The 21709-nt window shown below is 38.0% G+C and overlaps 1 protein-coding gene and 1 long non-coding RNA gene across 2 annotated transcripts; both read left to right on the top strand.

The window, feature by feature from the left end:
* Positions 1–2956: 2956 nt before the first annotated feature.
* LOC103480326 (uncharacterized) lies at positions 2957–7842 on the top strand. Its single transcript, XM_008435216.2, has 7 exons — positions 2957–3321; positions 4689–4964; positions 5582–5881; positions 6441–6707; positions 6862–7104; positions 7189–7308; positions 7558–7842. Exons 1-7 carry the CDS (start codon positions 3201–3203, stop codon positions 7563–7565), a joined length of 1335 nt encoding a protein of 444 aa, XP_008433438.2. The 5' UTR covers positions 2957–3200; the 3' UTR covers positions 7566–7842.
* A 12813-nt stretch (positions 7843–20655) lies between these two features.
* LOC103480283 (uncharacterized) lies at positions 20656–21547 on the top strand. The gene is made up of 4 exons (XR_536072.2): positions 20656–20905; positions 20985–21069; positions 21202–21291; positions 21393–21547. It is a non-coding gene; the product is annotated as an uncharacterized LOC103480283 (long non-coding RNA).
* The last annotated feature ends 162 nt before the right edge of the window (positions 21548–21709 follow it).

Here is a 21709-nt window from a genome sequence, read left to right as displayed (position 1 = left end):
TTTTGTTTGGCCGTCTTTCTCCTCCAGCTGGACGTCTGTGGTGTAAAAACATGCATCGTCTTCATAACTATTCATTATAACAGAAAAAGTATCATCTCAATGTATAATAAAGTTAAAAGCTTTTTTTTGCTTTTCATAAAGCACTGTGGGTTGTAACAGTTTTCAAAACGTTCACATCCGACACCTTTCAGAAGGACAAGACATTAAAGGTACGTTAACACAAATCAGTGAAATCAGGTGAACTGTATTTTTGCACAAGAATATATTAAATAGCAAGAATGACAAATCAGCAAAGAATAACATATCTTAGGCACATGACCAACAGCTGTTTAAACCTAAAACAATTTGTATGTTTAGCATTATTCCTTTTACTCATTTGTTTTTGTTTTTTAAGAATAAATTGAATTGACCTGTAGCATTATTTTCCATTCAATGAAGTCATGGACTCTCTCTGTCTGCCTTCATGGCTCCAGTCATGTCACAGTCATCCATCAGCTCATCTGAGACACAATTTGTATTACTGACTCCCTCATCACTGACCCAGAATCAGAAATCCAGAGGGCGGTTTTAGTGCAGCACCAGCCAGATGAAATGATTTTAAGCCTCAGCTCTCCTGGATCCACCTCTGTTCATCCTGGTTGGTGATGGTTAGCAGGTTATTGTGGAGGTTATTAAAATGATGCATTCTCCCAGTTAATCTGCTCCTTCATCAGCATTACTATTTGTTGAAGAGAGAATAAATACAAAGCAGAATGCATGCTGCTTTGCTGGAGTCATGACCTCATTTTTGGTTTTAGTCACTTAATATGCATCAGCTATTCAGCTGTAGAGGCAAGAGTCCCACAAATGCTTTAGATTGAACAAGTTACAAGATAAAAACCAGACCAATCAGTTTGTGTGACTGTTTTTCACAGTTTAAAACTCTCGATCTTTTCTCACTAAGCTGCATTTAAAAGGGTTGTTGCTTCTGTGGTCTTTAGGAGAAAAAATAATCAAGGCAATACCAAACAAAAATATAGCTCAGGCTGAGGTAAAAATCAAGGCTTGAGAAATGTGGTCTCAAGAGGAGTCAAGACCAGCATCACTTTAGAATACCACAGTGATGCTCTATACCTGGAAGCATCTCTACACAAGCAACAAAACTCACTGGGCTCTGAACAGCCACAGAGCCCAGTGGTTCTGGCCACTGAGAAGAGGCTGCTTCAGCTGATATGAAAGAACAAATTTTACAATTTCAAAATTGCAACATTTTTCCATTTTACCATTCTTGAATGTTGGAATGTTTTGTTTTTTTTTGTTTGGTCGGAGATAAAGTGCAGGTCAAATCCCACCAGATCATGTGGAGCTGCAGTTTCACAGCCGCAGTGAAAACACAAGTTTCCTGTTAGATGTAAACTTTATCAATTTAGCTTAATGTCATGTGGCAGCACTGAAGTAATCACATATGACCGCGCAAGTAAGATGGGAATAAGATTTCAGCATCACACCTGTGATCTAAAAACACCTTCCAAAGATAAGTTGGCTATGACTATAGAGATAATGGTGAGAAACTAATTTCACATGTCCGTCCTAATCGTTCTTTTTGGACAGCGGTCGCTCTGGCATCAGCACATCGTCATGGCATGAAGGTGAAGATCAGACCACAATTCAGCAAACGTTCACATCAAAGCATGCTAAAGAAAATGCTACGGTAGGATTTGACAAACTTTTGCAAACTTGCAGCCAGCATTTCCTCTTGCTATCAGTATATGAATATATATAGTTACAAGAATGTGAAATTGTCTCATATGTTTTCTAAGTTAAGAACAGAAAACATCTCACTCCAAGGCAAGTTTCCTCCATTACTGACAAGCAAATCAAGAAGTGCTGCCTCTCTGCTCACGGCCCCACAGAGCTGCTTCCACTGAAGAACACAGCAGCAGATGAAGTCTGGCCACAAAGCAGGAAACAGGTCTGTGGTCGACAGTCGAATGACCACATTTGATTAGATGACTTTAGTTTTAAATTATCACACAGTGAGCACACAATAGAAAATATATTTTAACAATCCCTCTTCATTTAGATGTAAAACTTTTCAAACTATCATCTTTTTGTTTCTCGAATAGTCGACAACGAACCACACAGGACTTCATTTGTCAGGGTTTAGACTGGAAATCAATGACAGGTAAAAACTTTCAAACTATTTTCTGTTATGATTTCTTGAGAGTCAGGTTCAGACTGATCCTGTGTGACATAGTAGTCATAATCATTCCAAAACAGCACGTGTCACGCCAGAGGTTAAAATGTATCGGCGTCAAAGCAGGAAGTACTAAAAAAAAAGAAAAAAAAAAACGCAATTGTGAGAGGTGTGAAATTCACAGAAGAGGAAGCACTAAGCTGATACCGTGGTCATCATTAGTCTCCTGTTCAGCTGCTCTGGTTCCCGTCTGAAGGATGTTTCAGACTGTCCTCTGTGTGCTGGCCTTACTGTGTAAGTATGCCAATTCTTTGTTTGAACAGCATTGGTAGGTGTCATGAAGTGGGTTTTTTTCTCACATTTGTCAATTACCCTAAGTACATTATACTTAGGTGACGACAACTTAGATCCCGTATTACACACTACTTCTTTTCTTTCAGAATTCACAAGTCATTTTAAGTCAAAGCTCCATTACCGTTTTAGAGTGGCACGGCCAAAAGCCTTGTATTTGAATCTGATAGCTGAATTTTGGAGGGCAATAAAAATTCGGATCATGTCAAGGAGACCTTTCGACTTTGGAGGCTTTAGGCTCATTACCAAAAGATAAATGATCAAAACAGAAGAAACAAGAAAATGTAATCCCAGTTATAATGTCAGTGTAGATATTTCATTCATTGCTTAGTTGTACATATTTTTGACAGGTACTTTCACTAATAATAGGTGAATATAAAACTGATGCGCCAAAAATACTTTACATTGTATCCATGCATTATTTTTGTTGCTATGTTTACAAACGAGTTAAACTGTCAGGAATTACTTTCTTTCAGACAAAGTTTCTTCATTGGAGCTGAGACCAGTCCTCACTGTGTCTCCATCATGGCTGAGTCCTGGAGCCTCAGTGACTCTGAGCTGTGAGGTTAAACCTTCATCTGCAGGATGGAGGTTCTACTGGTATAAAGCTGTTCCTGATCTGTCCCACAAGAGCTACAGATATGAGCTGCTGCCTGGTGGCGTCGCTGGGACTATGAAGGACTCGTACATCATTCATGGACAGAAACACACAGCAGGATATTCATGTAGAGCTGGAAGAGGAAACCCAGAGGATTTCACTCATTACAGTGAACCAAAGTTTGTCTGGTCTGCAGGTCAGTTCTGTTCCTGTACCATCACCTCTGAAACATAAACTTGATGTAAGAACTTAATCTATGTTTTGTCTAAGCCATACAATATCAAGAAGGCTAACAAAATGGTATTTAACGTATAAATATGTTTAACAAGTACGTTTAACGATATTTTGTTCCGTTAATTGCTGTCAACTTTAACCTACAATAAAAGATGTGCCTTATGATGTCACTAATCTGACAATGTAAGGGCGTTAAACTGTTAAACTTTGACAATGATTAGGATAGAGGAACTGAGATGGTTTTGAGTTAATATGTCAGATTTTTGCTTCCTCTCTGTTTTGACAGAATTGTGATTATTTATGTAGTTTTGCAGTTATCAATTCTCTGTTGCTAGGGTTTACGTTGTCGGTGAGCTATAGGACACTTTTAATTGGAGCTGTGTTTTCTCTTTCATTCGAAGATGTTGCCTCTTATCTTCTAAAGATATATTGGACATAAAAGCTGCTGTGAGACTGATTTGTAATGGTCTTTGCAGACATTTGTTTCTGCACATTGCTTGGGGTCTCACCACTTCCTTCTGATCTGATTGTCACGTCTGTTCTTGTTCTGGTATGTCAACCACAGTATAAGTCAGCATAGGTGCTGCGTAGCATCGGATGGCTATGCTGTGCAACATAGCATGGCCATAGCAAAGCGTAGAACCCTTCTACGCAGGTTCTACGCTTTGCTATGGTTCTAGCAAACCGTAGAACCTGCTCCTATACTTAGGAGCAGGTTTTACCAACCTGCTCCTAAGTATAGGAGGTTGGAGGCTGTTTGACACTGACGTCTCCTCTGATGGATGATTACTAAGCCCTTGTGCCGTGGCTGAAATATATATCTCATGATATTTAATGACTTATTGCTTGAACAGACATATTCACATGTGGTTTTAATCGCATGTCGTATTTAATGGAATCAGGAAATAGTGCAATTGTGGGGGGTTTTTTCGACATTGGCACAATATCAAAAAAGTTTTGCACGCATTATTTGTGGAAGCGCAGCTAATGTTGACTTTATTTTTTGTTGTACACCTTACAAGTTACAATTAAGACCTGTACAATAAGAACAAAATAATTGGGTCCCACTACTGCTTTATTGTCAGCGAACCTAATGAGCAGGTATACTGACTTTTTGTGCTTTTTCTTTTTTCTTTTTTTTGCTCTCACTTCTTATGGTTGTGTGCAGTTTGTGTTCATTTTGACAACATACCAACATTTTTCAATTGCAATGGAGAACGTGAGGTCTACAAGGTTTTATGTTATTTTCATGTAATATGCAGCACACAGATTATGCACCAGAGTAACGTACAACACAGCCAGTTGAACTGAATGTTCTTTGTGTTTCAGTGCTTCGTCCAGCAGCTTCTCTCACAGCGAGTCCTGACATGGAAAAACATTTTACCGATCATAACGTCTCACTGAAGTGTGGAGGGGCCTCAACTGAGTGGAGGGTGATGAGTTACAAAGAAATATACGTTTGGTCATTCTTATCATTGTGCCCCACCTACCTTGGTCCAACCGGACCATCATGCATCGTCAACAGTCAGTTAAATTATGAAGCTGTGTACTGGTGTGAGTCTGGATCAGGAGAGTTCAGCAATGCAGTCAACATCACTGTACACAGTAAGTTCATAATGATTTTGTTTTGTTTTTAATCTGGAGTATTTCAACATTGTGTGTATGTCTGAGCACAATGTGTTTCAGAGCTGTTTCCGATAGCTTGTGTTGTCATAATACATGAGTGTTTATCTTTTGGTTTTCATTTTCTTTAGCTCTTGCTGTATTGGGTTTATTTGTCTTCCACTATTTTGAGTTTGTTTTTTTGTTTAATTTTGATTACATGTTAGTGTGTCACACCTTGACTTTGCACTCTCTGCCTTGCAAAGTTCTATAAATTGATCATATATCTACGTGGACATAACTTGTCAATCTTCTAGTGACCCGACAGATTTCCTGTCCGCATTCATCCTGAATCATTCCAAAGCTTCAGTTTTTTTCTTGTAAAGATATTCATTTGATGTATTTTTTTGGTTTGATGAAAGGATCAGGTTTTATGATTTTTCATTTATTTCGTGACAGAAAATTTAGCTCCATATACAGAAAAATTATTCCAGAGCACAATGAACATTTGTGTAATGAGGCTCGTTTATGGTTGTTTTTTTAATAATTTTTTTCCCTTTAAGAAGACACTTCTCTGTTGAATAATACAGAATTTTGTCTCAATGTGTTCTCTTCAACAGAACCGAAACCTGTACTGACAGTGTCTCCACCATGGCAGAGTCCTGAGGCACCTGTTACCCTGAACTGTCAGATTGAAAATCTGTCTGAAGGATGGAGGATCTACTGGTATGAAGCTGTTCCTGATGTGTCACCTGGGGCCTACAGATATGAGCTGCTGCCTGAAAGCATCAGTGGGACGATACAGAAGTCCTACATGGTTCATGGACAGAAACACACAGCAGGATACGCATGTCGAGCTGGAAGAGGAAACCCAGAGTATTTCACTAAATACAGTGAACCAAAATTTGTCTGGTTGGCAGGTCAGTTCTGTAGTAAATCAAAGCACAAATGCATGTAATTGTGATTCTTTTCCATTATTTTATAAAAGGTTTGATGCACCTTGGACACTGCCATTAAATCTTTATGTCCTAAATTTAAAATGTCCGCCTGGATATTTTTTGCTTATTTTAATTGTACATGGTTCTTTAAAAGTCCTGTGAGTAAATATATTTGCCCATTTATCCACTGCAACTGTAACTTTCAATATCTAGGAAGTTATTTTATCAATTTACCGTCTAATAAAAGAGGTACATTTCACACCTTGCTACAGCGGGGGAGAAGTTACCGTAATAACCCAACATGGGCTGGAAAGCGCAAGGTCTCCCCTTTCAGAAACCGTTGGAATTTTTCAGATAGTGCAAAGTGTCGCGGAATTACGGTACTGCAAATTTGACTGGCTCTCCACGGCTACTTTCAGTCTGGAAGGGTTAGAAAGATTATTAGTGAATCAGAAGCGGAGAGAGACCAATAATTTAAATAATGTGCTTTGTTTAACATCTGTCACTTCATAATTATTTCCCATTACATTCTATATTCCAGATCCTCATCCAGCAGCGTCTCTCTCAGTGAGTCCTGACAGAGAGCAACACTTCACCTCTGAGTCTGTGACTCTGAACTGTGGAGGAAACTCTACTGAGTGGAGAGTGATGAGGTTTTCAGCAACAGGTCATCTGATATATTTAAGAATCTGTTTGGTAATGACTGCATCTTTATGTACCATCAATCGTACTCACTCCGATAAATCAGTGTACTGGTGTGAGTCTCCATCGGGAGAGTTCAGCAATGCAGTCAACCTCACTGTACATGGTATGATTTTTATTTTTTTTCTTAATGTTTGATGAAATTGTATGACATAAAAATGTCAAATATGGATAAAAACACACTCAGTTTATCTTCTGTTCTAATTGTCTCCAGCAGCTGATTTCTGACTGAAGCATCATTTTCTCTGACTGGTTTCCAGATGAAGATCTTCTCCTGGTGAGCCCCGTCCATCCTGTGACTGAAGGAGCTTCTGTTACTCTGAGCTGCAGACGGAGAGGAGAAAACAAACTTTCTGATGTGATTTTCTATCATAATGACAAACTGATCCAAAATGACAGCAGAGGAGAGCTGAAGATCTCTGCAGTGTCTCAGTCACATGAAGGTTTCTACAAGTGTGAACATTCAGGAGAAGTTTCACCTCAGAGCTGGATGAGAGTTAAATGTAAGAAAAATCTTTCTGGACATTAGTTATTGTATTGTATTTGTGTTTTTAGTTTTAAATTTATTGTTTAAAAATTACTTAAAGTGCTGCCCAGACCTGAAAACCCATCCTTCCCAGTGCTGCTGGTCGCTGGACTCAGTGAACTCAGTGGAAAAATCCTAATCATCCTCCTGATTCTGCTCTCCCACTGCAGAGATTTAAAAGGTGATTCATTTATTCTCATGCTTTATGAAATCAGATACTTGATGAATGTTTGTCCATGTCTCTTAACATATAAACTAATTTTAACGATGAATCATTACTCTTTGTCTAAAATAATGGAGAGAAAAACAATTATATTCTGAAGTGAAGTTCTCATGGAGACAAAAACATTTCACTGAGGTTATGAGGTGTGAATATTTAACATGTTCATTCCCTACAATTTTAAATGTTTTCATTGTGGTTTTCTTTCAGGTCCATGAAGAGAAATGTATCAACAGAACAAGAAAGGCTTAAGAGGGGAAACATTAAATCATTGCTTGGCAACAGGAAGCAGTGAACTCAACTTCTACCTGATCAGATGCATCTGTAGAATCTGCCCAACTTCTCCCACTGAAAGGTTTATTTTATGATTTGTTGATCTATTTTATTCTTTCTTGTATGAACTGATCCGTGCTGACCTTTGTATTGTTATAGTTTTACCAAACTTATAACTGGACTGAACCTAAGTAGCCATTTTCTAGTCTTATTAAAATGTTCAATTTGTACTTCAGCTTGATGACTACAATTTCTGTCTCTTCAAACATTAATATATCTGTATAAACAAATCATTTTTGCAACCTTGTATTAAAAATAGGGTCTGCTCTTTTTTTTCCCTCCTCTATAGCACTTTAGTAATTTCTGGAATTGTGGAAATAAATGGTCGTAAAAGTTAGTTTGATTCTTCAAAAACAAGGACGTTCCACGCTGTAAAATTACAGCAAGTAATATTGTGACAGTGTTTTTAACATTGCATGTTTTGTACTGATTTTATGTGTTACCCCAGTAGGGGGCACCACAGTACTGTCCTGTTGTGTTTACCTTTTTATTCTTTGGATGGAAATATTGTTGAGAAATCCTTGAATCACTGAGAGAGAAGATAAGTAACCACTGAAACACACAATACGCCATCAAATGTAACTACATTTCCTTTGACCCTCACTGACCGTAAGCTGAGGTAAGACGTCTTTCATATCAGGTGAGCAGCAGAGCAGGTCGTCTCTGACTCGCTGTAGTTTAGTTTTCTGCCCTTTAAGGGACACAGTAAATGTACCTTTTCTGTAAATCCAGACTAACTGATGTTTAGTGAACATACATATAATGCTGCATGTGGCCGCTCATTCTTCAGGCTTATTTTTTTGGCTTCAAATGACAAAAAACACCATTACCAATGTAAACACGTAGAGACGACGAAATTCAGCCTGTGGACTAGAGCTAAAAGTATGACATTTTGCTTCATACAGCCAGCAATGCAACCTAGAGAGGCTGCAGATCTCCTAGCAGAAAAAGTTTAGGGTTAAATGAGTAAAAGAAACCAGCAGCGCCACCTGGAATAACACTCCAGGAAAATGTAATTGTAATGAGGACACAGGTAAATTCTGCTGAAATAAGATGAGATTCGAGAAGTTCTATAAAATGTATCGACATTCAGTATTTAAAAAAATAAAATAAAATAAAAAAACTTTCCAATTGGCATATCCTGAATTCATATTGACAGTATCCTAAAAACAGAATGGTTGAGACAGTGAGTGTGCTTTTTGCATGTACACTTTACATGGTGATAAGATGTTTTTATATTCTCATCTTACCTTGTCTTTGAGTTATTTTGTGTTATGTGTTCATGTTTTCTAATTTACTTTGAAAGGCACAGCTGCAAGTTCTGCATCCTGTCGCTTTCTGTTTAATATCGTGTCTGTGCATGTTGTACCTCAGTTGTCCACTGGGGGCACTGAGAGCGAGCTCTTTAGTAGGCAGCACTGTTTCATTATGAACATGAGTACCGAACAAGAAAACACAACATAAGACTGGATGGGCTCGTTTCTATCACCCTAACCTTTAGCTCTTTCCACACATTCTCAGTCATTTTCAAGCCTGGACTTTGGCAGGGTCTCTTCAAAACAATGTCAAAAAGCACTTTGGGAAAATCAAAAGGTTACAAAATATCCCAGGAGTATGAATAATTTGGGGCTTAACAGTTTGCATGCCCAACTTTTTTTGTGTGTGTGCTAATGCTAAAAAAAAAAAAAAAAAAAAAAGTAGCATTGAAAATATGTTTAAAAGCATCTGTTCAGTGTAGAACAATTTATTTTTCTTTTTTGTTTTAGTCTTATAAATATGTCAGATTTTGAACAAATGACAGTTAAACAAAACTGTGAAACATTAGTCTAAAAAAAATGAAGTTGTAAATCATCTAGCGACTACAGAGCCATTATTTTTATTTTCATAATAAAGTTCACCTTTTTCTAGCGTTGTCAAGCAGTGGGGCAACTACACATTATTCAGGTGGATGCGAAATCATAGATCGAAAACAGAGATATTTTTTGTCAATAAAAATCATGCTAAGCATATTGAACATTTTACCATCACTAGCATCAATAAAAAACAAACTTAGCTCGATGTAAAGACGAGGACAAAATGGTTTAAAATATAATAATTAAGCTATTTCCACCCCAAATTGTTCAGTTCAAGCCTCTGTAACCTCAAAGCAATTATTAGAGAGAATTTACAAAGTCTCAACATGTAATATCATAGTTGTTCAGCAGATGGAAGTGCAGTTCAACAACTTGACTGCCAATGACTTTATAAACTCAGAGGGGCTTCAATTGGTATTTTCACACAATAGCTGGAGATATGGAAGGATACTTACTAACAGTCACAAGTAAGTATACTTACTTACTTACTTACTTACTTATGGTGATAAGCTGCCCTACTCTGTTCCTGACCTATCACACAACATAACTGCGGCCTTAAAGCATCAGTAGTTCTCTAATTTTCTTCATGTTCATAAAGACCCTGAAGGACATGAATGTTGCACTTTCATCCATTCATCCATGCTTTCATTAGCTATACCTGCTTGTCCTTGCAAGGTGTCCAGATGTGAATGGGTGAGAGCCAAGGTACTCTGTGGACATGTAGCCATTCCAATGGAAACACATCCAATTAAATACATTGAGCAAAAGTTTGCCTGACCTGCATGTCAGTCACTTTTCTGTCTGCGTCAGTTCTGAAATGTGAAGACACAAGCTGGATAAAACAGCTTAACCTGGATGAAACAGTCAATAACGTACTGAATCTAGAAGGCTAACTAATGGGCCTTTGACAAGGATGTTTACTTTAATAATGTGTTGTAAATCCCTTTAATGGTTATAGATAATTAAAGAGAATTATAGCAGACTATACTGATTATACTGGTTGGTGAACAAGGACAAATGAAAAGCTGCATTGTTATGGTTAGAAATGTGAACCGAGGAGATTTAGATAGTTGGTCTTTTACTGCATCTCTCTTTCCTGTATTTATTTAAGCCCTAAATAAATACAGAATGTGACTACTTATGTAATTTTCCACTGACTCAGAGTTTTTGGGTTAATTTTATTCATGAGTTGTGTGACACCTTAAACTGCAAGTTGTACAGAGCTGTGAAGAGTCCTTCCTGTTTCATTCGACGTTTTTGCAAACTGTGCAATTCTTGACACGGTGGAATGAAATCACCTTTAAAGGTACTTGAGAATAAACAGAGTATAAACAGTGCTGTGAGAGTCATTTTGAACTATAAAAATATTTTCTCTAGCAGGTTTTATTCAGAAATATTCTTAAAAAAAAACACTAAGACATTTTCACAACGCGTGGCTCAGTTTTCACTTCAGTTGATGTCATGACAGGAAAACAATGTGACAGACTTCAGTCTGTCACATTGAGGCAGTTAACTTAACACCAAGCTATCAGTCTTCCTTTATCTTATTGAGAATCTGTTAGTGATCTTCCAACTCTACGTTTGTATAGTTGATACTTTAGTATATTTTCTTATTTTCATTACTCTTCATCACCTAAAAGAAAATTAGCTTCAACATCAAAATAGAGCTTCTACTAATAACACTTACACTGATCCCTGACAGACAACACTTCATTTCTGACTCTCTCAAAAGATGAAGAAAGCTCTGCTCATTAAGAGCAAAGAAGTTTACAGAAACAGATTATCTGACACATTTCAAAAACTGCTCCAGACTTGGGGCAATGACTGGATCGTCATCTAGCGTCTTCGATCCAATGAAGCAGTTTACTGGTGTGAGTCTGGATTAGGCGAGTTCAGCAGCGCAGTCAACAGCACTGTTTACACTACCATATCAAGCACGTTTTTTTTTTCTTTTTCTGACTCTTAACGCCATTTCTTTTTCCCCTGCACAGGAAAATATTCAAACCAGGTGTCATCGGTGCCCATTTGAACTTACTTGTACTGACACAAAATGTTGTTTGTTTATATTTCATGTATAAAGAGATCTTTTTTTAAATGTCTTACACCTCTACCATTTGCTAATGCGTTACAGTAAAACACACAGCTGCGCCTGAAGGACATTATCAGAGGCTACACACAATATTATCACCGCAGCTGACCCACTAGAGCACAGCTACATCTCCAACCCGCATTATGTGCATGTCACACAAAACCAGCACAAACATAAACCACACAAAATATAGGCCACATGTGTGTAATGCACGTAGCCCACAAAAAACAGCAGATCTAAGCAATGTTTTTTTTTGTTTTGTTTTTTTAACAATTTTACTAAATAAAGACAGAAAGACAAAGGGAGGTAGAGGATGGAGATTCCCAGGTTCAGGTGGTGTGTCTGAGACTTCCAGAGGAGAAGCTGAAGCAACAACATTTGCTTAATTTCTACTCTTTTGGCAAAGTTCTGACTACATTTAACTGTTTAACCTGTAGTATCAGGGCATCGCTCAGGAAGGGTGCGGCAGATGTCATCATTGGCCAATCGGTGATCCCACCAGAACTGCACATAAAGACCTCAGGCTGAGTTTACTCGACCACTCTACTAGGGGAGGGTTAAAACTCAGCTTACTCATTTTTACCTAGCTCCACTCCATGGTCACATTTAGCTTACACAAAGAGCGCCAATCTGTCAAATAAACAAAAGTGGACTGACCAATAACATTTAGGTTTAGGACATGTGCCCGCTCCAACAGACTCATGCAGATACAAAAAAAAAAAAAAAAAAAAACACAGTGCGTACAGCCATACAGCTGCAGGCGCTACTTCTCACATGTCATATTTCGACTTCGGACAGCAACAACTTCATGACGTCAGAGCAGGAAGTCTGTGACTTGCTCATTTAGTTTAATTTTATGTAAATAAATGTACTTTTTCAGTAAGTACAGACTAAATAAGGCTTAGTGAACATATATCTACTAATGTTGCATGTTGCAGAAGACCACACTTGCTGTTCAGCCTCGTTTTTTGCTTCAAATGAGAAAACATCATTACCATTGTGACCAAGCAGAAAAGAGGAAATACAGCCTGTGGTCAAGGCTTAAAAAGGCAGGTTTTGCTTCAGACAGTTAGCAGTGCAACCTAAAAAGCTGCTAGCAGAAAAGGTTTAGGATTAATAGTTTTGTAAAACAAAATTGCCAAAGCAGTTTTGTAGGAGTTTAATTATTGCTTTTCAATAAAAAAAAAAGATAACCAAGTTGTCAAATCTAAATTAGGAAATCAAGTATATTTGATTTGCAATTATATATATTTCACAGACCCTTGTTCTAACAGTTCTGTACACAGAGACTGAGCAACAACGGAGCAGCTATATGTGAAATTTAGTAGTCAGTGTACCAGCAACACTGCATCATTTTAAAACTTAACCACACACTGCAGAGGAAATACAGGCTGTGGTTTAAAAGAAGAAGAAAAAAAACTCACTATTAATAGGGCCATTTGCTTTATACAGTTAGTGGCACACACTACAGAGCCAAACATGGAATTCAAAGCACAAACCATCTGTGCATTAAGATGCTTTTACTGTTAAATCTGTTTTTCATCCTTTTTAAAGAGGCCGTTGTGACCTTTCATAGCTCAGTCCACATGTAACTCAGTCTTCCACGCCAACAACTCTTCACCTCTAGGTGACAAACACACTCATATTCTCCCACTCGACACAAACACAAGTATTTCTGTGCACACACTCATCATCTCACCCACACACAAACACTCTGGTCTCTCTTGACCGATAAATAAGTGGTTACTCAGTCCAGGCAAAGCAGCAGCGTTAAGTATGTGGCTATAACAGCAGAGATTCCGATCAGGCCAAGCTCTCTTCACTTCCACCCAAATGGGAACGCTCAAACGTCGGCACTTGTCACAAGAACCACTTCACTCCCGATCAAACATGGAGGTTAATACGCCCGTACGTTTCTGTACTCCGCACACAGACAACACGGAAGCGCGGCGCGAGACGTGTCAACAGCAAACATTCAAATACTCTACGTAATAAGGCCTGTGCGTCACATGGACCTGATTGGCACAGCTGGTCATTAACTCAAACCCCGAATCCCACGTCACAGATTGACGTCAAAGACCGCCTGATGCAGAGTCCTTGAATGTAGGCCTTCTGTGATCATTTGGTCACTAATCATTTTATTTGTCTTGCAGGTAAATACTTGTAAAAAAAAAAAAATTAAAAGCCATTAAAGATAGGTTATCCTTTCTTAATGGTTGAGCATCACAATGCAGGATGAAAAGAGGATTTTTAGTCGATTCTTTATTAAAAGGCCTGTAAGAAAAGGAGGATGTGTGGACTCTGATTGGCTATATATCATGTGATTAATCTATATGACATGAAATCTGAGATATAGATAGAAATAGATATTTCTATCTACATCACAGATTTTTGACAGTCTTTTAAGTTAGAGCTTCTGTGATAATTTGGTACCTTTGTCTTTCATTTGTTGTGTCAATATTTGTAAAAACAAAAACCCAAATATTTGAACAGCTTATATAATGTATAATTATATTACAAAAAAATGTAATTACAAAAAATCTTGGTGACAGGGCCTATAAATAGAAATATATATAATTATGCTTACATATTGTATACTTACTTATACATTATATAAGTATTATTAACCACAAATTTAGTGTATAATTTCATTGTTTAAGCTGTTAATGACTTCTTTTAAATGTAAGATGGGTTTTCTATTACATCCCTAGTCGTGTCTGCAGGTCTTTATGCTGCAAGTGACTCTCAGCTTCTAAGAGAAATGCAGAATAGTATGGCAGAGTTGCTCTGTTTTGTTTTTATTTTGACTTGTGAAAGTATGTCCGTCATGAAACATGTTGAAGCTCTACTTTTGGAAATCACAGAGCTGAGGAAATACTTTTTCTATTGAATACAGAGAAACTGTTGTTTAGACATAGCAGCTGCAGCACTGTCGCCTTGCAGCAAGAAGGTTCTGGGTTTGATTCCCAGCCCGAGGTCTTTCTGCATGGAGTTTTCATGTTCTCCCTGTGCATGGTGAGTTCTCCCTGGGTACTCCCACTTCCTCCCACAGTCAAAAAACATGACTGTTAGGTTAATTGGTTTCTCCAAATTGCCCCTTGGTGTGAGTGTGTGTGTGCATGGTTGTTTGTCCTGTGTGTCTCTGTGTTGCCCTGCGACAGACTGGCGACCTGTCCAGGGTGAMCCCACCTCTCGCCCGGAACKTTAGCTGGAGATAGGCACCAGCAACCCTCCCGAACCCACTAAGGGACAAGAGTGTTAAGAAAAAGGCTGGATGGGTCAGTCCACAGTCAATATTTATTTTTTGTCAGATGGTTATGACAAAGTTCTGGGTCAGGTACATTAAAAATATAATTTTCAAAAAAATGTTGCAACTGAGAACCTGCACCTTAGCATGTTTACATTTTCAAAACATTATTTGTCATGTTTTAATACAAAAGCTTGAGAAATAATTTAATTTTTGGGGGTGGGGGGGGGGAGTTTAAACGCGTTTTGTCCCACTTCTCAAGAATCACTGACAACATTTAATTTTCCTTTAGGATCAGTAAAGTATTTTTGAATTTAATTTGGAATTTGAATTTTGTTTTTTCCAATCCAGGCTTCACAGCAGAGAGAAGTTTTCCTATTTGGAGGTCCGAAACTGGCATAGTTAAGAATGAAAGCTGAAATATGACGTCGCATCAGTTGCGTAAGTTTTAAAAATGTCATTGTGAACTTAGGCTGATTGGCCAGTAGGTGGCAGCATACGAAGTGACAAACAAGACAACGCGGCACTTGCAGCGCGTGCGTTCGTCAATGGAAGTCATGGAAACGACATTAGCGTTCTCAACCCTATAAATGACGCTGACCTTCTGAATTCTTCCCCTTTGCGACGGGACTTTTGAGAGAGACGCCTGAAGAAGCATTTGAAGCCTCGGAAGGATTGAGCTTGTTGAGAAGTCTGCTAGCAAAACTTTCTRAAGAAGCATTTGCTGAAATACGCACTTGCTGAAGAATCCTGTGATATAACAAACCTGCGAAAGACGGTTCCTGGCCAGAAGAAGCACCAGCASGGAGATCGGCTGGAAGGTTAAAATCATTATTTTACTATTTTAAATAAACGAAAGAAAGTTATTACAAAGATTTTAGTGACTTATTTTGTTTATTTTGTGTTTGTTGTGTGTGTTTTAAAGAAATACTGACTGCTGTTGAAAAAAAAAAGAAAAGTAGCATTCTTTACTAGCATAGATTGTTCTTAACTAATAAGCCTTTTCTTAACTGAATTTCGCTGGAAATGTCATGAAAGTTCCAACTGTGGTGTAGTGATTTAAGAAATATGTGTATTTTACATATAGTCAAATTAGTTAAATTAACGTCGAATTTCTGTAAAATTGACTTGTTTCTTGACCGTTATTTTTTGAAAAATGCTGTGATAAACACTGTTTCCATGGATACGCTAAATGAAATACCTTACATATTTAATATTATTTTTTTTAAATAAAATGGTATTTACACTTATAACAGCGTAGATTTTAATTGCTTAGTTTCATAATTTTTTCAAGATAGGGACATGTTGATCTATTTATTTTATTTTATTTTTTAGCATAGCCTGGAAACATGGGTGAATTGATTAGAAAAAAAACAAAAGTGTTATATTTAATCTAAGAGTATCAGGTTTGATGACATTGGTGTCCAATTCTTTGACATTTTGATGACTTCTTTGAAATATATAACTTTAATAGTTCTCTTTTGCATTTGTGGGGTGAAACAAATTTGTGAGCTAATTAAAATTGTTTAGCATATTGGCATTTGTGGATAAATGTCTTAGATAATAACACTTATTAAAAATACTTTTGCTGGTTTGAAAAAACAGTCATATTTCTGTCCAATTCTTGACCTTTGTTTATTTATTTTTGAAAAATGCCCTGACAAACATACTTGGTTTCCATGGTAATCACATTAGATGTGATAATTTATTAGGACACTCGAGGACACTTAACATAACATTTCCATTCATGCAGCTTTCACACACTGATGATAATAAGCTAATGGACTGTAGCCACAGATTTTGTATCATGTCAGCAATAAACTCCAGCTAAAGGTGGGAGAAGTGTTTTGCTCAAGGACACAATGACAGAGGCAGACCATTGCAGGGCAAACTCCTACCACTGTTGCCCCAGTAATGAGCATTATAAGTGTGTGTGTACGTTAATGATTGACCATTAATAGATAATGAATTGTGTATAGTCGTAGTGATAATCAATTAAAGCTGATTTTCACAAACAAAATAACCATTTCTTTGTGAAAATCAGCTTTGATGACTTTGGAGTCCAGTTTTTGGTAAACTGGATGGTTCTTTCTCCATTTTTAAAAAAATGCCCATACAAACATATTTAGTTTCCATGGACACGTTGGTGACATTATTTTAAATGACTACAATAAAAAATTAAGAAACACTTTGCAGACATGTGCCTTCTCCTATCTATTGATCGACAATATGTGTGTTTAGTTTTTCTACATGGGTGAACTGATTTTAAAAGACAAACATATTTACAGAACAATCAATGTGTGCCTGTTGATKTCACAAAGTAACTAAATTATTGACACTGCTTATGTGGTTTAAAAAGTTATTTCTGGTTTTAGAAGATCTGTTTTGTTTTATTCAGATCTTTTGAAACAAGAAGTCAGTGCCTAGTCCAGGATTCAGAAAATGCCTCAAAAACACATTTGGTCTCCTTGGATACGCTGCTTAAAATAAAACCTTAACACTTGAATATCAGAAAAGTTTTTATATATATATTTGCCCTATTTTATTTATAAGTAGTTTAGTATATATTTAAACTTAATGATTAGTTAGATTTTTCTAAGAAAGAGGAGTTTTGAATAATTAGTAGTTTACGAAATGCTGTGTTGGTCCTTTGCATATTTGGAGCTGTAATATATTTTCACGCTGATTACATTTTCAGAAAGAGTCAGCAATATTAATAGTTGTGTGGTGATTGGAAAACGTATTATTTTAATTTGAGAGAATTACTTTTAGAGAATCCATTTTGTTGATGTTCTTTGTCTCCATGGAGATGGTAATATTGAAAGAAGCATTTGGAGCAATATAATTGTGTGAACATTCATCTGAGTTTCTTGCTGGGTTTTGTGTAGCCATGATCTTCAGACTGATGTAATGAATTTCATAACACTACCTTCAGCAATAACTGACCCCTTTGGAGTCAGCATAAGCAAGATGCTTATGTGTGTGCATCATGCACACATAAGCACTTTGTATTGCCTTGTTGCTGAAAATGTGCTATATAAATAAAATTACCTATAAAGGTCACAGATTATTATTTTAATAATTTTGTCTGGCTTATCTCCAGACAAAATACAACGGACATTTTAACACTGGATATGGATTTCTAAACCAAATAAACAGTTTCATTTTTTGTAGGAGCCCCTGGTAACGGATGAAAGGCCACTTATGTTGGCCTGTTTATTTAAAAGGTGTACATCTATAAAACTTTTAATTTTATAGGTGTACATTTCTGCTGTTGGCTATATGTGGGTGTATGGAGGCAGTACCGATGGGGCGTCAGAGTAGCTGTGGCTGTGATTGTGAAATTTAGTTTGATTAGCTACAATTAATATTTTGGTAATTTACAAATGCTATTGGAAACATTTTTTAAAACTTTGATACTTTTAAAGTGTTAAAGTTGTGTAAGCAGTGATTTAAGTATAATAGTAATGAATGGATCACGTATCGCATCCCTGGCTATTATTAAGAATGATAAAATGTACCTGTAACATCAAAGATTGGGTCGTTATAGAAGGGTAAACTGAGTAACTTGTTGCAGGGCTTTATTTTATTCGCACTAATGGCACAATCTAAGATTACAGGTGTTTCATTAGATATTAAAAGTCCTAAACATAGTGTGCAGCTCCTTAATTTATGTTTCCAAATGTTTAAGAGTTWATGGCTAGGGATGAATTACCAATAAGTCTAAATTTGATTTGTTGTATTTAATGATTAATTGGTACCAAGATGAAGCTGCAAGTTTGTTTGTCTGAGTGTTGATGGTCTATAGATGTTTGATCCTTGAGTTTTAGAGTGTGTTCTGGTTTTTATGTGAAATTGTGTTTTTTGCTGTTTTTTGTGACCAAAGATAAGCTTTGTTTATTTTATCTCTTAATTCCTGTTCTTCTTGTATAATCACATCTGGCATTGCAATAATATTGTTAATTAAATATATTCAAGACAAGCAAATACATTCACAAACCTAGGTTATTGTATTGTTGGTATTTCAGTGTTCCCTCTAAACATTGCTTTGGACTTTTGTGAAGGCCAAGATACTGAATTATAGCTGTTTCTACCTTGTTTTTTCCTTTACAGCTCATACCATGGCGCTTCCAGAAGATGGATCCCCAACGTTGGAGGGACATCAGGACACTGGTAAGAAACCCGGTAAGGTGTGGTTAAATGAAGCCGATGTGGTTTCTAAAGACCATGGAGAGGAGTTGAGGTATAGTTCAGCTCCGCAGTCTGTAGACTGTTCTACCTGCTTTAGTGGAGACGAGGTAGATAATGAAGACCAGGATGACTTGCGTCCAGAGAAGTCCAGACCTATCGGTATTCTGCAACATCATCAGGTAGGTTTGGAAGAGGACGCTGTTTTTTTGACTTCTGGTCTCTCCAAGAAAACTACACAGAAGGTGGATTCTGCGAAGAAGGACGACCCACCATCAAAGCTTAGTTCTGGTGCCGTGCTTCTTTCCAGCTTTAAATTCACATCTGGACTTGAGAAAAAGCAAGAGTCAATTTTGCGYCCAGAGAAGTCCAGACCTATCRCTACCTTGCAAYGTCATSAGGTAGGTTTGGAAGAGAAGGGGGCTTCTTTGACTTCCAGACGYGCCAGAARAATAACGGATATGGTGTATGCTGTGAAGCAGGAAGACCCACCATCAAAGCTTAGTTTTGGTACYGTGCTTCCTTCCAGCTTTAAATTCACATCTGGATTTGACRAACMGGAMAAGCCAATTTTGCGTCCAGAGGACTCCGGACCAATTGGTATCTCGCAACAACCTCTGGGGGGCTGGAAAAATTTAGTGGCTTCTTTGACTTTTGGCCGCACCAGAAGAGCTACAAAGAAGGTGGATRCTGCAAAGGCSGACGACCMTTCATCAAAACCTAGTCATCAGGTAGGTTTGAAAGAGGACGCGGCTCATGTGACATCTGTGATTGGCATAAACGGGAAGAGGAGAAAGGAYAGTGATSCTGAAGAGCAGCCCCCAACCAAGAGGATCAGGRAGAACCAAGCTGATGATRAGCTCCCCTCCAAGAGGACTAGGGACACTGTTGCTAAAGAGGAGCCCCCTGCCAAGAGGACCAAGGTCGGTCTTCCTCCAAGTGGTGATCTCTTTTCAGCTTTTCGGGGACGTCCTCTTGCTGAAAAGGACTTCCCTGCCAAGAGGACCAGGGACAGTGTTGCTACAGAGGAGCCCCCTGCCAAGAGGACCAGGGACAGTGTTGCTAACGTGTTGAAATCGTGTAAGGATGCTGGACTGTCACCCCCCGTCCTCAGTCCCTCTTGTAAAATGTCGCGTAAACGTCCTATTTTGTCATCCCCCGTCCTCAGTCCCTCTGGTAAAATGGCGCGTAAATGTCCTATTTTGTCATCCCCCGTCCTCAGTCCCTCACCACTGATGCACTGTGAAGATCCCATTTTGTCACCCCGTGTTTTCAGACCCTCACCAAGGATGCCATGTAACACGGAAGAGGAACCAAAACCTTCAACATCTAGTGGAATTACAGCAAGAGAGAGTTCCAGACACATGCGGTTTAGACCTCGCTATGTCCTGTCAAGTGACTCTGAGTAGATTGGAATCCTTTAAATCTGAAGACCTATTTGGGAAGTCACATAAGAACATCATCATTTCTCTTTGGTTTTTTATTAAAGCCAATGGGTTTCTAGCAAGCCTGTGGAAGCCTTAGGTAGCTGTTTGCACCGAGGCTTTTCTTTATCCTGCCGCTAGATTTAGTATTTTAGATGTTAAGGATTCTGGTAGGACTAAGGAAGCCTTGCACTGGGACTTTCTTTAGCTTTGCGTTTTTCTCTCTACTCCCCCATGTTTCAGGGTGTGACAGTGGTGCTTCCCTACACAGTGCTCTCCTGTAAAGTATATTATTCTTTCCTGTTCCACTTCTAATCCACTCTCCAAGTTTTTAATGTTTCAGGTTTAGTTGCTCATCGCTGGATCCTTTTGTCATTGTCCATGTGGTTCCTGCCTTCTGGATCCCTTGTCTTTCATGCTGCTTGTAAGTTTTGCATTCCACTTTCACATGATATGGCTTCCTTCCTGCTGGTGGCAGATCTCTGATTCTCTGATCATCCCAGGTTGGATCTCATCAGCTTGTACACCTCCATCTTCAACACCACCAGTCCGATAGAGGAAGATAAGAGAACCCAGTTGAAAAAAAATGTAAGGACATGCAGTTTCACGCAACAAAAATTGTTCAGCATTCAAATCTTATTTTCTATTTTCTGCTGTACTTTCTCCTCACTGACACTTTTGTTTTGTGTGATTTTTTTTTATTGAGTCCTTTCATAACAGAGCTTTGATGAGCTTTGTGCTGATGGAAGGAGGATCAAGAATAGAGCAGAGGACCTGCTGATCTACTGGTTCTAGTAGATTTTAGAAATGGTGAGGACATGACTATGAATTGATCAGAACGTCTGATTCAGTTATCTCTTATTTAGACTGAAGTGAAGGAATGTGTGTCTGATCATGTGTTGATTCTCCAGCATCAGTGAGACGAGACAACAGCACTGGACCAATCAGGAGAGACAAGACACAGAGGACTGAAGGGACACAGAAAACCCTGCTGAAATTCCATAGAAGAAGATTCCTGAGGACACAGGGGGACAGCTGAGGAYACAGAATAAAGAGACAGATCATGTAAAGTATGTCCTTCAATAGCAAACCAAGCATTGCCATAAAATCTTATGTAGAAATTTCACTTGTTTATCAGTCAGATGTTGAATATTTAACAATTTTAGAAACATTGTAGAGAAGCCAGCGTTGGTTTCTGACCCCAGATTCAGAGTCTGCAGATCAATAA

The sequence above is a fragment of the Poecilia reticulata genome, linkage group LG18 (genome assembly GCF_000633615.1).
Source record: "Poecilia reticulata strain Guanapo linkage group LG18, Guppy_female_1.0+MT, whole genome shotgun sequence".
Classification (NCBI taxonomy): Eukaryota; Metazoa; Chordata; class Actinopteri; order Cyprinodontiformes; family Poeciliidae; genus Poecilia; species Poecilia reticulata.
The sequence above is the reverse complement of the archived record's forward strand: the minus strand, read 5'-3'. Positions and strand labels throughout refer to the sequence as shown.

Coding starts and splice junctions, on each gene's coding strand:
- LOC103480326 (XM_008435216.2), top strand. CDS start 3,201: ATGAAGGACTCGTACATCATTCATGGACAGAAACACACAGCAGGATAT. Junction 4,965..5,581: donor AGTCAACATCACTGTACACA/GTAAGTTCATAA, acceptor TCTCTTCAACAG/AACCGAAACCTGTACTGACA. Junction 6,708..6,861: donor AGTCAACCTCACTGTACATG/GTATGATTTTTA, acceptor ACTGGTTTCCAG/ATGAAGATCTTCTCCTGGTG.